We start from the raw sequence: 15956 nt of genomic DNA, 5'->3' as shown, positions 1-15956 counted from the left end.
ATCACATGGGCATCTGCTGAGGATCCAAACAGCAGCAGATGACCCGCCCAGGCCTGGGGCTTGTCATCCTGGCACTGCATGAAAAGGCCTTTGAAGACAAAGGGACCTCTGTGTACCACGCTGGCCCACAGGTGAGTGGAAAGGAGAGGCAGGTGGCCTGGTTTCTATGCTGCCCAACCCTGGGGAGGAGGGAAGGCAGGAGCTCTGTCAACATCAGGCCTCCTGGAAGCCTGGTATCTACCTGCTCACAGATTCCTGCAGCACGTCCTGGGCACCCAGTTTCCTTTCTTGCCCTTCATATTTATTTTTATTTATTTGGTCTGGTCTTGGTTGCGGGATCTTGTAACTACAGCACGCAAACTCTTGGTTGTGGTCATGTGGGGTCTAGCTCCCCAACTAGGGATTAAACCCTGGCCCCTGCCTTGGGAGCAGAGTCTTAGCCACTAGACCACCAGGGAAGTCCCTCCTGCTCTTCAATTCATCTCACTTTTGCTCATTTATCTCCTTCCAAAATGGCCATGCTTTAATACATAACTTTCCAACATGCTGCCTTCTACCCTACAGAGCAGCCCACTGTCCCCACCCTCTTCTCAGCCCTGGGGCCCAGGCTGTTTAATGCTTCCCAGGCCTTGGACCCAACTGGGACCTAAGAAGGAGAACTGGAGGGGCACCCTGCTAGCAGATCAAGTCACCCCCTGCCAGAATTGGCCTTGGGGCATGTTCCTTTCCGACTGGGCCCCCAACTCTCAGGACCAGCTCTCGCCTGTCCTCTAGGACCAGGTTCTCTCCTATGCTTGGACATGACCCCACTAAACCCCTTTGCTTCTTTCTGTACTTTCTGATCATCTGGTGATTTCCAGCCCATCCTCTGAGAAGCCTTCCCTGTCTCACAAAGTCGGCTGGAGCCTCGCCATGGTACTCTCACAGCTCCCCAAATTTCTCCTCTAGTGATGTTCCCCTACCTTTGCCATCCTCACTGTGGGCAGAGGCCACCTCTCTTCCCCAGTGCCTTGCCAGGACCCTGCCCCACAGCCCTCACCTAACATTTGTGCATTAAAGAAAGAACTAAAGAATGTGTCCTGCTCCAAACCACAGAGACAATTCCCTCCACCCAGACTCACAGCCCGTAATGACAGCAGAGTGGGCAACTGTGCCCTGGAGGCTGGAGGAGGAAGGTCCCTCCCTGGTCCCAAGTCATGCTTCCCAAGGCCCCACCTCGTCCCTGTGGTTCTGGAGGACGAGGGCTCAGCACCACAGTCTACCACCCAGGGCGTCAAGTCCTGCCACCCCCTGCCACACCTCACTCCCAGCCCGCTCTGGCTTCAGCCCCTAGCCTGCCATGTTGCCCTCTAGTCACAGGCTGCAAACACCACAGTATGGGCGTAGCCCGCATCTGCCAGCCAGTCTCTGTGGTCACAACACTGCTTCGACTTGAACGAATAAAGCTCAGGAGGCCTAGTTTGATTTCCTAGCCCCGTATCTGAGACACAGGGACATGTGAGGCAGTGGAAAGAGCTCAGGTTCTAGAGCTAGAGCTGTTCTAGAGCGCTGGTGTCAGCTAGCTGGATGGCCTTCAGCAAATTACTTACTAGAACCTCAATGTTCTTGCCTATAACTCGAACATAACAACACTGGCATAAAAAGGGGGTTGCGAAGCTTAAAGAAGAGAACACAAGGAAGCACCTAGTACAGAGCTCAGAATTCAGGAAATTTTCAGCAAGCATTCACTTTCCTGCAGGTACCGAGGCCACTGCCTTCCTATCCGACCAGGACTAAGACTGCGTCGAGGAAATGAGCTAGAACGTGATTGTTCAATGTTGCCCCAGTTGAGACTTCCAACTGTCTCATGATTTCTGTTCTTTCATCTTTTCTTGGTAACAGAACCTTTTATTTTTAAACTGTGCACGGCTGCCCCCAAATGAAACAGCCTTGTCTTCTCAGGAGCAAGGCAATGCAGAGGTCTGTGTGCACTCCTGTTAAACTGGTTCTTCTGAGATAGCAACAACATTTCAGAAGGGTCTTTTTTTTCACATATTGATACAGTAGAGGGAAAAGAATTTCCTGCATCTCCCCATGACAGAGCCTCAAACACCATCACGGCTGCCACCAGAGGCCTTGAGCTGCATGGGAAGTCTGGTCCCTACAAAAACAGGCCAGTGGTTCCAGAATGCTGGGGCCTCTGTGCCTGACTCCAGCATCGTGGACCCCATCCCCACGGCCCTTACCTGCAGTCCCCAGGCTCAGGAGCACAGCCACCCAGAGGACCCAGAAGAAAATGAGGATGGCAAACGTCCACAGCGGCTGGAACAGCAGGAACGGAGAGCTGCTGATGGCTTTATTGGTGACTTGGAGAAGTTCAACTGTCAATTTGATCCTCTTTCTGAGGACATAAATCAAGATGAGTAGAACTGCCTGATGAAAAAGGGGTTAAATTATTCAAAATAATGAAGAACTGAGACGAACTTAAACCCTAATATTTTACTGACATCTCAGCAAACAGTTCTTCCTACTTTTATTATAATGGAATAGACATGTTCTCAAGTACTAATTGAGCATCTACTATGTGCTGATATTCATGCTAGATTCTGCTGCTACAACAGTGGACACGATAGAGCCTCTGCCCTAAATGAGCTTGCAGTCTGGTCAGAGAGAGAGAGAATAAGGTCCTTTGGCATCAGGGAACTATTTCTTTTTCCCAATAGCACCTCACATGCCAGAGAATGCTGAAGGACTGCAGAAGGGCAAGGGACCACAGAACAATGCTCTTTCCTTTGGGTCTCCTTCTTCTTCAGTTGCTGCTCCTTGGGATCTTTTGGGTAGTCCTTCCTGCTCTTTTGTGGTTATAGCATCCTTCTTAGATGCTTGAAACTTTCAAATAAAAACCTCCAGGGAGTTCCCTGGTTAGAACGCCATGCCCCCACTGCAGAGGGCACAGGTTCAATCCCTGATCAGGGAACTAAGATCCTACAAGCTATGCAATGCTGTCAATTTAAAACAAAAATCTCCAACCTCACCTTTCTCTACATGATGGATGAGTAAGCAATCAGTTACTGACCAGGCAGTGGGCATCCTCCAGTGTGCCAAACTCAACGTGTCCAGAACTGACTCCATCATCTTCACACAAAAATCTATTTCCCCCATATTCCCTACTCCAGCAGTCCTAATTTTTCTGCACTCTCCAAGAAAAAGTTAGGTTCCTCTCTTGCGGGCTTCCATCCTCCCCTACTGTAGCACTCAGCACCCTCTGCTGTGGATGTTTATTGCCTGCGTGGCACATTACTTGACGTCAAGCTTCTTGAGGGCAGGGCCATCCCTTACTGTCAAGGGCTGGCAAAGCGACAGCCATAGCACAATCTCAGTTTGCTGGCAGAGCTCCCAGTCTATTCTCTCCTCCCCACGTTGATGCCACAGCTCAAATCTCATCTTCTCTCTCCTAGACCCCTAATAACCTCCTCATTACCTTCTGCTTTTAATTCCCTTAACCCCCTACTCCTGACCTCATCCCTGCTCCAACACAAGCTAAAGGGATCTTTGTAAAACGTGCAGTCAAGGATGTCATCTCCCAGATCAGAATCCTTCGACCTTTCCCCAGAGCTCCTGGATAAAGACTGAAATCATCACCACCGCAAATCAGGACCTCCCCTGTCTGGTCCCTTCCTAACAAGGGAACATCCTACAGGCTCCTCTCTTGTCCACGTGACCCAGCACACCACTCCCGGAGCCCAAGATGCCATTCTTCTTCCCGCTGGACTCGGGTGTTGCTGCCCATGTGGATCTCATAGTCAAGTGGAGGGAAGTCAAGGGACAGAGGGATAAAATGTGCAAAACTGCTCCCGGGGCCTGAAGGGCCCAGCTGTGACCCAGCTGTGGGGACTGGCCTGAGGACCCAGGGAGAGATGCCTGGAGGAGACGTGAGACTTGTGAAAGCTGAGTAGGAATTTCCATTTCTGTGTCCTCAATGCCTAGCACAATCAACAAGGAAGAGGGACTTCGTTTTTTACTAAAAATTTTAATGAAGCAAAATGATAGAATCTTTAGGCAAATAAACTTGGATCTCCTGAGTGGCTGGTAGCTCCTGAATGGAATGCTAAAATGTGTGTATTTAATATGTGTGTGCTTTTCAACTTAAATATGTGTATGTGTATATAAAAGGCTCTCCTCATGTTCAAAGTACACCACGAGGGTACTGACCAGAACTGAAGAGTTAACTATCCCATTATTCCCTAGTCTCAGGGAGATCAGCGTTACCCACTGGGGACAGTGCTGGGGTGTGGGGTGGGCAGCAGAGCTGAGTCACCACAGGTGTCAAGCTTCTACTCCCCTTTCTGGGCTCTAGGCTGCAAACTGCTGCATCTCAGCCTGCGGCCCTAGGCTGACACCCTGAGGTGGGCAGCCAATGCCATTCATCCCCTTTTCTTCTTGCTGCTACTGGGTATATTGAAACCACTGAAATGATATTCCTAGGCAGCTCCCCTCACGGCGGGAATCTTGCCCTGTGCATCACGTCATGGCCTTGCTGGCTTTGTAGTTCATCTCATGGTGGGGTGTGTGCTGGCTGTGTGTTTTTTCTGGCCAGCTCCATTGTCTAGGGCAGGGCCCTGTGCAAAACAGGTGTTCAGAAATGGTGATGGTGACAGAGAGTCCTAGGGATCTTATCAGAACAAGCTCACCAGAAACTGGTACCTGGCAGAAATGAAGTAGCAGTGACACACGTGTCAATGAATGGTGTGTGAGCTGTGGTGCGGTTCCTCCCTCTCCTCTCGCAGCCTCCCCTTTCTCTATCCTTACACTCAATGAAGAGAATCCCCTGACCTGGCATCTGACGGCCACTGATGGTTCAGTGTGAGAAGACAAAGGGAGCCCTATGGAGGGCTGGGAAGGATAATGGTCGTGGGGGAAGTGGAAGGAGGTGAGCGCCCCTGGCTCCCAGCCCTGCTTCTCCCTGCCTCTTGTGCCCGACAGCCCAGCACCTGGCCTGGGGTGTGGGAGCCCTTTCTTCTCCAGCCTCCTGTCCAGGCCCCGGCTCAGCCATGGGCCTGGACCCAGGACAAACCAGGAGCTTTGCTGTATCGGATACTTGCTCCCTGAGATGCAGTTCATGTGAGGAACACAAACCTGACACCTCCCTGCTGCTGCTGCTGCTAAGTCGCTTCAGTCGTGTCTGACTCTATGCGACCCCATAGACGGCAGCCCACCAGGCTCCCCTGTCCCTGGGATTCTCCTGGCAAGAACACTGGAGTGGGTTGCCATTTCCTTCCCTAGAGAAGAGAAAATGTGAGGCCTGTGTCATATGTGAGAACTCAAGTATTTCCTTAAAGGAGAGAGCTGAGTCAGTGAGAGAGTTTGAGGCTCTTATGAGAACTGAGTTGCTGAAACATTTAATGGGCATGTGAAACCACCCCCCCGCCCCGTCATGCCTCCATGACATAACGCTTAGGAAGCAACACACTAAAGGATGCCCATGGGCCGCCTGAAGCCAACCCCAGGGCCTGTCCAGGCCTATGATGTCAGCACCACGATCGGCATCCAGGAAGTGGCCTGAATGATTCTCAGTTGCCAACCATCCTCCCCCAACAACCTATATCTCCAGGCTCAATATTCTGTTTGCCCGCTCTCAGCCAGAGAATTCACTGGGGAGGCAGCAGGCTCCCTGCAAACCAGATGAACCTAGTGGCCGGCAGGTTTGGAGACAAAGGGCTCTCTGTGTTCAAGGGCAGTGGGAGCTGTCATGCCTTTGGGAGCAAAGCGTCCACTGGCTGGAGGAGGTGGTGGGGCTCTTCTCAAACCAGGAAGGAGGAACTGTTACAAGTCTGCCTCCCTCTCCACACGGTAGTGTTCACCCTACAGCTGCCTGGGGGTGAAAGCGGTCCTGCTATAGCAAGGGTGACGGATCAGCAAGGGTAACGAGTCAACTGCTGAGATGGCAGAAATGACTTGGAAAGAGGTAAGATTGTTTTTTCACTTTTTGAGGCTGCATTGCATTCCTACACAGGTATCTCAAATGAAATGTGAAGGCACTAAATGTGTATGTACAGTCACTACATTACTACGTACGCACCTTCTGCAGTGAAAAAAAAAAACAAATGCTCATTGTTTGGGGTTAAAATGCAACTGTTTGGACTTCAGAGTTCTGGCAGGCTACCTGATCTACTGCTGGAAGAGTGCTTCTTACCGTGACTACTGTAGATACAATAGCAAATCCCAGCAGACACTTCATATTTTCCCTTTCTGTGTCCAGTTCTATGCTGAGGTCATTGGTATAGTCATAGTACAGCCACCATAAGACACTGCAGACAACTGGAAAGCAAAACAGCAGTGGAACTCAGCACACATGCCATGAGGTAACCACCCTGCCCCCTGACACTGGGTGGCCCTGCTCAGGCAGTGGGTCCCAAATCCCTTGGGCTTTACAGGTAATGACCAACCCTCTGAAGCAGCTAGGCAGGGCCATGGCGGTCCATCGAGGAGCTGCCAGGCCTAGGGTGGCTGTGGATCTCTGGGAGATGTAGGAAGGTGACTCCAAAACACAGGTGTGTCCTGTGAGCCTAGCCCACAGGTGGGGCTGGGTGTGAGCATTGGAGGAAACCTTACAGACAGGATGGTGAGAGGAACAACATTAGAGTCCAAAGGCTAAAATTTCCAAACCAGCTCTGCAGGTGACAACTCCAGAGGAGCCTGGATATCGGCCTTGCTCTTGTTCCATTGCCAAGTCATGTCCAACTCTTTGCGACCCCATTAACTTCAGCATGCCAGGTTCCTCTGGCTTCCACTATCTCAAAGGAGTTTGCTCAAATTCATGTCCACTGAGTCTGTGATGCTATCTAAACATCTCATCCTCTGTTGCCCCCTTCTCCTTTTGCCTTCAGTCTTTCCCAGCATTAGGGTCTTTTCCCAATGAGTTGGCTCTTCATATCAGGTGGCAAAAATATTGAGTTTCAATTTTAGCATCAGTCTTTATAAAGAATAGTCAGAGTGAATTTCCTTTAGGACTGACTGGTTTGATCTCTTTGCTGTCCAAGGGACTTTCAAGAGTCTTCTCCAGCATCATAATTCAAAAGCATCCATTCTTTGGCACTCAGCCTTCCTTATGGCTCAACTCTCACATCTGTACTGGAATGACCATACCTTTGACTATATGGATACTGGCTTGACACCTACAAAACTGGCAGATGTCCTAACATCACAAATGCTCTGCATTTAGGGACCTGGTGACACCTGCACCACCTCCACAGTGGCTTCAGGGAGGGCATCTTTACCACTTGTAGGTGGGAAAGGGCATCCCTCACAAGCCGTCCTGCATGTCCTCCAGCACAGGCACACGGGGCACCTGTGAGCTGCAGGGCTGGGAGGTGCTGAGGACAGAACTGATTGTTCAGAAGATGAAACACTATGGTCATGCCAAGTATTTATTTGGTCATACCAATTATTAAAAATTAAAATATCCTATACCAGGATCCTATACTGCTGCCTTGATCTTCCTGCCTGCCCCTGTCCCTCAGATCTTCTTCCCTGACAACAACTGGATGGACCCAGGATCCAGCACTGAAAAGGCAAACAGTGGGCATGGGACATGTCTCTGGTACCCTGCCCAGCTCAAGGGCTGTGTCTCTTCAGACTGGCCTGAGCCTTTGCAGGGCAATATGGGCCCCTACGTGCCAATGGGGGATATGAAAATTCAGAAAAAATTCTTTAAAGGGCTTCCAACAGGCACTAGCAACCCACTCCAGTGTTCTTGCCTGGAGAATCCCAGGGACAGGGGAGCCTGGTGGGCTGCCATCTCTGGGGTCACACAGAGTTGGACATGACTGAAGCGACTTAGCAACAGGCACTAGAATTGGCTTTTAATGGATAAAACCAGTACCACTCACTGGGCTGGCTCATCTGAGAGTGCAGAAGAGATGGCAGGCCAGGCAGGAACTTTGCTGTTAGCTGTGAGACAGAAGCAGTCCTGGAGTCCTCCCTGTCCTCTTTGGGCCTGTGTTTCCTCTTACATAAAATGAGGGGGATGGACAAGAGCTTCTCTAAGATCCCATGTAGCTCAAAAATGCCAGCTTTTAAGTTCTACATGTAATAGAAAGGTTTTTCATTTGATCAAGAAGAAACCAATCAAGTGGAAATACTTACACAACAATCCCAAAACAATCAGTGCAATGAAAATGTGAACCAGAAGGGTGGTGATGAAGCGGAAGGTGAACATCATGGCCAAAGACAAGGCTAGAAAATTAAGCAAAACATACAAATTCTAACGACAATCAAGGCATGAAGGTGATGACGATGGGGCTGGAATGACTAAACCTTCTGAAAGAGTGAAGGCTGAGGACTTTCTTCAATCTCGAAATATCTCGGACCTCTATCAAACAGAAAAACAAGACATACCCAGGCCACCCCCTGAAGCATGTACAAGTTCAGCCTGTGACAGTAAGCCATGTCCTGAAAGCGCTAGCATGCTTCTTGAATTATAAAAATGTTTTCAAAGCAGGTATTATTCCCAAATACCCTAAACTTTTTTTTTATGTCCAAATGAAACATCTAAAATTTTTTTATTAAAATTAACTCTTTTGATTTCATAACTTAAAAGTTCTAATTTTGTGTTCTCAGATATCCTCACTAAATATGAAAGATGAATGCCTTTAAAAATGAAAAATGTAAGATAATTATATAAGATATATGTATAAAAATTTGCATATCTGTTTCCACTTTGGGGGTTTTTAAGCTTATGAATTTATTGAAAATGAAAGTGTTAGCCACTCAGTCCTGTCTGACTCTGTGACCTATGGACTGTAGCCCACCAGGCTCCTCTGTCCATGGGATTTCCTAGGCAAAAATACTTCTCCCAACCCAGGGATCAAACCTGGGTCTCCTGTATTGCAGGCAGATTCTTTACCATCAGAGTCACCAGGGAACTTCAGTGAATTTATAGATACTATTTTACTTTTCTTCTGAACCAGAATTCAAGATTACATATAGGCATTTCAGTGTAGTGATTAAGATCATGGGTTTGAAATCAGACAGATCTGGGCCGAGTCCCAGCTCTGCCACCTCCACTAGATGTGTAACCTTGGTCAAGGCTCAGACCTCTCTAGGCCTCAGTTTCCTCTCATACAAATGGTGACAGGATTCTGATGAGGTTTAAAGAGTTAACAATAAGCACAATGCCTGGCGCATGTGGGTCATAAGAAGTCTGGAAGTTACACAGTGGTGGCTAGTTAAGCACCCCCAAGCATTCAGGAATTAGTAAACTTTGGGTAATGAAATTATGGAAACCTCAATTTATAAACTGGAAACATGATGTTAATGGATGATCAAAGAGCTTCTTTCAACCTTCCAAGGTTGGGAGGCAGCCATTGTAAATGACAGGGGTAAATAACAGGCCACTAACTACTATTGCCTAGAGCAACAGAGAGTATTAACTCATTCAAAGAGAAGGCTGACTCCTAAAAGGACTCATCAAGCTAAAATAGCAAAAGGGAAGTTAAACCATCAGGAGTGGAGAAGTGGCTGCTTCCAGAAAGACCCGGAAAAGGCAGGATCCGGTGCAAAGCCTTGACCTGCCTGCAACCCAGCAAGCCTGTTCCTAGGAGGAGCTGGGTCCACCGGCTCAGTGCCCTCTGGCGCTAACATGATGGACACACCCTCCTTCCCCTCCTCAGTAGGCTCTGACCTGGCTTGCCTGCAGGAAGAGGCGCTACAGAATGTCCACACTTGCTGGACATGCATTTCTGGCACCTTCCATGGCCAGTTCACAAAGTGGCAATGTGCTCTGCACATCCATCTTCAGGCAGAGCTGAGGAGCAGACCCTGGAACATCATCAATGTCTAAGGCAACCTCCACCTAGTGAGGCCTCTAGGCAGGATCAGCTGGCCTTTTCCCAGTCTTACTACCCCTCCCCCACTTGAACTTGAAACACTGACAATATCTACAAAGAAAAGATATGAAGTGAAGTTTTTCATTGTACAGCACACATAAGTGCTAGAAATTTTGGTATAAATAGTCATTGAAGAAAAATTAATGAAAAATTACCAAAGGCGAGGATACAGAGGCCGAGGACTGTGTCTCTTCCTGACATTATTCCACTTAGAATTCGATGGAGGGAGTCCACATCATTGATCAGAACAGATGCAAACAGAGAATAACACTCAGGAGTTTGAGGGATGCATCGATTAAACAAGGGAAAAGACTTGCTAAAAAGAAAAGATAGAATAAGTGGCAAAGATGTTGATTTCATTTATCTTAAAAAAGATACTTATTTAAAATTCTCAGCAACCAAAATGTATAAGATCTAAAGTAATAAAAAGAAGGTTAAAGCCCTGTTTGCAATGTACACCTTACAAAGCCAAGCATCTGTGCTGTCAGTGTTTAGCTAATGCCTGGCTGGGAAACTGATTATAGGGACCCACAGACACCCAAAACCTAAACTCGGGGAGTGACATTGCTGAGTCTCATATCTTGGCCCTTCCTGGATAACAACAACCAACTCCAACACAAGAATCACATTTCTTTAGGGAACTTTTACAGCTAAAGACTGGCTCAGTCAGAAGGTGTACTAATGAAACCACAAGCTTTATTTCTATCCTCTTTATGAAGACATATAAAGCTTGAGAGTTTTGTTATGAACAGAATGAGTGCTTTAGAAATGAGTGATAAATATATGAGTGAAACTGTGGGTGGTACCTGTCTTAGGTAGATGAGAAAGCTGACCTCTTTTAGAGCCCTTCCTGAAATGGAAAAATGCCCAGGAATGTTCCTCCTAATGAATTTAATGTACCCACAAATACCTTCACAGCATCGCACTCTTCTTTCCTTCTGTGGGCCCCAAAGAGTGGAAATAATCCCAACCCATGAAGTCCCTAATTATCTGACAAATTGCTAAAGTATTAGGCAGTTACCGAATATTTTGTGAAATGTGTGAAGATGAAGCAAGGGGAACTGTTGGGGGCCAGAGTGAGGTACTCCGCCCGTGACAAAGGTCATGAGGAAGGAGGCTCGACATACGCAAAGGCGGGATCGAGCCTCAGGAGTCCCCCTGGAACTCCTCGAGCATCTACCCCCATTACCAGAGCCTGCCTATTTTACTACTTTGTGCTCTCACCTACATCTCTGACTTTAAGGGGGGCTGTACCCCACGACCTCTTTCGGAGGAGTTAACCTAGAGCTCCAGTTAATAATAATTCCTGGGCGTGATAAGAGTGTTTTAACCTACAAACTCCTCTGAAGGTTCTCTGGCCTGCCTGACAGGCTTGTCCGGCCACATGTGATTGCTCACAGCCTCCCAACCATGAGAGGCATGAGATGCTTTAAACCTTCTAAAAACAGGTTCCTTAGAAAAGTTAGAAAACTATTAGTATAAGTATAATGGGCTGATTAGAAATTGTATTGGTGAAGGGTTTTTCATTTGTTGAGCCAATGTCTGTTGCTAAGTCTCCACATCCCCTGCCCTTACACACATTAATGAATATATAGAAGAAATAAGTATTAACCTTTGATATTAATCACGTTAGACCTTAGGCTAAGTAAATTCTTTCCTTAACTAAAACCCACTACACCCTCACCCTGTAGGAATGTAACTTTATTTGGGTGGTATCTGTTTTAAGAATAATCACCCCTGGAGAAATAAGTGTCCTGGTTGACTGACCGTTGTCACAAGGAGAGAGTCATAAATTGTCAGCAGGCCCCCCTGGCCAGAAGATGATGTAACACCCCTAAGACCTCTGTATATATTTGTATGAAGCACCTGACTTTGATAAAAGTCAGGACTGCTGACCCCACGTGACTTTTGCATAACATCTCAGTGTATAAAAGTAGACCATGGAAAATAAAGAATTGGGATCAGTTTCTCGAAATACTGGTCTCCCCATGTCTCTCTCTCTTTCACTCTGGCTGAGTCTCCATCTGGAGCGCGGAACCCACCATGCTTACTAATTATGCCTGGGCTTCTAAGATCCGACCGGGGAGGCCTCAGTGTCTCCTCTCCTTTGGGAGAACGGAAGGACGCCTGCGGCCTACGTAAGTGGTGCAAACTTCTTGTCTTGAAGTTTTTTTGGTCTCCCGTGTAAACCAAGCTACTCAGCCTCTTTTCTCCACTGAATTTTCCTACTGAGCTATCCTTCTTCTATTACTCTTTATATCTTTGATAAAATATTTAAATAAATAGGTCGCCAACGCCGTCCCCACTTCAAATACCCTGGATCAGCCGGGGCAGGACCCCGGCAGGGAACCCAAATGCAAATGACATTACAGCATTATGAAGGAAAAATGGCTTCGAAACACCCAATGAATCTCAACATAGAACATACAGAAGGATCTTTCTCAGGAGGCACAAGAGTAGAAAAACAGTTCCTGAGTCATCAAATATTGATTCAAGAGTAATACAACCAAGCCATTTTTTTAAATTAAAAATTTTACAGATGTGATACATTGACATGGCTCAGATTCCAGAAGTATATCAGAATAAACCATAAGAAATTGCTCTTTCTTCTCCTTGAGCCACTGAAGTACATTTGTCCACAGGCCATTAGGTTTTAGTTTCTTGTACATCACCATAGAGATATTTGTTAGCATATATGAACATAACAGGAAATTTAAATAGCAGTCTGCAGCTGAGTGTCAAAAATAGTAAAAATTACATCCCTAAATGAGATACCAGACCCCACCAAGCTGGGATTTTCAAAAAAGAGGTAGGAAAAAAAACTGTTACTCTCATAAATCTTTTACCTACACATTATAAGGGGCTTTCCTGGTGGCTCAGTGGTAAAGAAACTGCCTGCTAAGGCAGGGGACTCAGGTTTGATCCCTGGGTCAGGAAAATCTCCTAGAGAAGGAAACTGCAACCAACTCCAGTATTCTTGGCTGAAGAATTCCATGGTCAGTGGAGCCTGGCAAGCTACAGTCCATGGGGTCGCAAAAGAGTTGGACACGACTCAATGACTAAACAATAACAACACATTATAAGAGTATTTGAGGCTGGAGAACAGTAAAGCATTTTAAAATAGAAACTTTCATTCTGGAATATCTTTAGCATTACTGAAAAATCACAAAAAAGGTACAGAGAGCTCCCACATACCTTCCCTCACCTCCACCTTATGTAACATCAGACATAACCACAGTACATTTGTGAAAATTAAGAAATCAACGCTGGTACTACATTATTTACTAAATCACAGCCTTTATTTGGATCACCATTTTCCACCAATTACTTTTTCTGTTCCAGCATCAGATCAGATCAGTCGCTCAGTCATGTTCGACTCTTTGCGACCCCATGAATCGAAGCACGCCAGGCCTCCCTGTCCATTACCGACTCCCAGAGTTCACCCAGACTCACGTCCATCGAGTCAGTGATGCCATCCAGCCATCTCATCCTGTGTCGTCCCCTTCTCCTCTTGCCCCCAATCCCTCCCAGCATCAGAGTCTTTTCCAATGAGTCAACCCTTCGCATGAGGTGGCCAAAGTACTGGAGTTTCAGCTTTAGCAGCATTCCTTCCAAAGAAATCCCAGGGCTGATCTCCTTCAGAATGGACTGGTTGGATCTCCTTGCAGTCCAAGGGACTCTCAAGAGTCTTCTCCAACACCACAGTTCAAAAGCATCAATTCTTCGGTGCTCAGCCTTCTTCCCAGTCCAACTCTCACATCCATACATGACCACAGGAAAAACCATAGCCTTGACTAGACAAACCTTTGTTGGCAAAGTAATGTCTCTGCTTTTGAATATGCTATCTAGGTTGGTCATAACTTTCCTTCCAAGGAGTAAGCATCTGTTAATTTCATGGCTGCAGTCACCATCTGCAGTGATTTCGGAGCCCCCCAAAATAAAGTCTGACACTGTTTCCACTGTTTCCCCATCTATTTCCCATGAAGTGATGGGACTGGATGCCATGATCTTTGTTTTCCGAATGTTGAGCTTTAAGCCAACTTTTTCACTCTCCACTTTCACTTTCATCAAGAGGCTTTTGAGTTCCTCTTCACTTTCTGCCATAAGGGTGGTGTCATCTGCACATCTGAGGTTATTGATATTTCTCCTGGCAATCTTGATTCCAGCTTGTGTTTCTTCCAGTCCAGCGTTTCTCATGATGTACTCTGCATATAAGTTAAATAAGCAGGGTGACAATATACAGCCTTGACGAACTCCTTTTCCTATTTGGAACCAGTCTGTTGTTCCCATGTCCAGTTCTAACTGTTGCTTCCTGACCTGCATACAAATTTCTCAAGAGGCAGGTCAGGTGGTCTGGTATTCCCATCTCTTGAAGAATTTTCCAGTTTATTGTGATTCACACAGTCAAAGGCTTTGGCATACTCAATAAAACAGAAATAGATGTTTTTCTGGGACTCTCTTGCTTTTTCCATGATCCAGTGGATGTTGGCAATTTGATCTCTGGTTCCTCTGCCTTTTCTAAAACCAGCTTGAACATCAGGAAGTTCACGGTTCACATATTGCTGAAGCCTGGCTTGGAGAATTTTGAGCATTACTTTACTAGTGTGTGAGATGAGTGCAACTGTGCGGTAGATTGAGCGTTCTTTGGCATTGCCTTTCTTTGGGATTGGAATGAAATCTGACCTTTTCCAGTCCTGTGGCCACTGCTGAGTTTTCCAAATGTGCTGGCATACTGAGTGCAGCAGTTTCACAGCATCATCTTTCAGGATTTGGAATAGCTCAATTGGAATTCTATCACCTCCACTAGCTTTGTTTGTAGTGATGCTTCCTAAGGCCCACTTGACTTCACATTCCAGGATGTCTGGCTCTAGGTCAGTGATCACACCATTGTGATTATCTGGGTCGTGAAGATCTTTTTTGTACAGCTCTTCTGTGTATTCTTGCCATCTCTTCTTAATATCTTCTGCTTCTGTTAGGTCCATACCACTTCTGTCCTTTATCGAGCCCATCTTTGCATGAAATGTTCCTTTGGTATCTCTGATTTTCTTGAAGAGATCTCTAGTCTTTCCCATTCTGTTGTTTTCCTCTATTTCTTTGCATTGATCGCTGAAGAAGGCTTTCTTATCTCTTCTTGCTATTCTTTGGAACTCTGCATTCAGATGCTTATATCTTTCCTTTTCTCCTTTGCTTTTTGCTTCTCTGCTTTTCAAAGCTATTTGTAAGGCCTCCCCAGACAGCCATTTTGCTTTTTTGCATTTCTTTTCCATGGGGATGGTCTTGATCCCTGTCTCCTGTACAATGTCACAAACCTCATTCCATAGTTCATCAGGCACTCTATCTATCAGATCTAGGCCCTTAAATCTATTTCTCACTTCCACTGTATAATCATAAGGGATTTGATTTAGGTCATACCTGAATGGTCTAGTGGTTTTCCCCACTTTCTTCAATTTAAGTCTGAATTTGGCAATAAGGAGTTCATGGTCTGAGCCACAGTCAGCTCCTGGTCCTGTTTTTGTTGACTGTATAGAGCTTCTCCATCTTTGGCTGCAAAGAATATAATCAATCTGATTTCGGTGTTGACCATCTGGTGATGTCCACGTGTAGAGTCTTCTCTTGTGTTGTTGGAAGAGGGTGTTTGTTATGACCAGTGCATTTTCTTGGCAAAACTCTATTAGTCTTCGCCCTGCTTCATTCCGTATTCCAAGGCCAAATTTGCCTGTTACTCCAGGTGTTTCTTGACTTCCTACTTTTGCATTCTAGTCCCCTATAATGAAAAGGACATCTTTTTTGGGTGTTAGTTCTAAAAGGTCTTGTAGGTCTTCATAGAACCGTTCAACTTCAGCTTCTTCAGTGTTACTGGTTGGGGCATAGACTTGGATTACTGTGATATTGAATGGTTTGCTTTGGAAATGAACAGAGATCATTCTGTCGTTTTTGAGATTGCATCCAAGTACTGCATATGGGACTCTTTTGTTGACCATGATGGCTACTCCATTTCTTCTGAGTGATTCCTGCCCGCAGTAGTAGATATAATGGTCATCTGAGTTAAATTCACCCATTCCAGTCCATTTTAGCTCTCTGATTCCTAGA

At 46.3% G+C, this 15956-nt stretch overlaps 1 protein-coding gene across 33 annotated transcripts in view; it reads right to left on the bottom strand.

Moving 5' to 3' along the window:
• The window catches only part of SLC44A3 (solute carrier family 44 member 3), an 87008-nt gene that overhangs the window by 49791 nt on the left and 21261 nt on the right, over positions 1-15956 (bottom strand). For 29 of the 33 annotated variants that reach the window (XM_086391328.1, XM_086391316.1, XM_086391322.1 and 26 more), the window contains 4 exons: positions 10022-10182; positions 8125-8214; positions 6173-6297; positions 2226-2412 (listed from right to left, as the gene is read on the bottom strand). In XM_086391328.1, coding sequence (XP_086247454.1) covers positions 2226-2412; positions 6173-6297; positions 8125-8214; positions 10022-10182 — 563 coding nt within the window. The remainder of the gene's footprint in view (positions 1-2225; positions 2413-6172; positions 6298-8124; positions 8215-10021; positions 10183-15956) is intronic. The other 4 variants (XM_086391341.1, XM_086391331.1, XM_086391339.1 and 1 more) reach the window with 1 other exon arrangement.

The sequence above is a fragment of the Bos grunniens genome, chromosome 3 (genome assembly GCF_055505025.1).
Source record: "Bos grunniens cultivar Pamir isolate PY7600 chromosome 3, Bosgru_T2T1.0, whole genome shotgun sequence".
In the NCBI taxonomy this organism is placed as follows: domain Eukaryota; kingdom Metazoa; phylum Chordata; class Mammalia; order Artiodactyla; family Bovidae; genus Bos; species Bos grunniens.
Note: the sequence above shows the minus strand (reverse complement) of the source record. Positions and strands in the feature narration are given on the sequence as shown.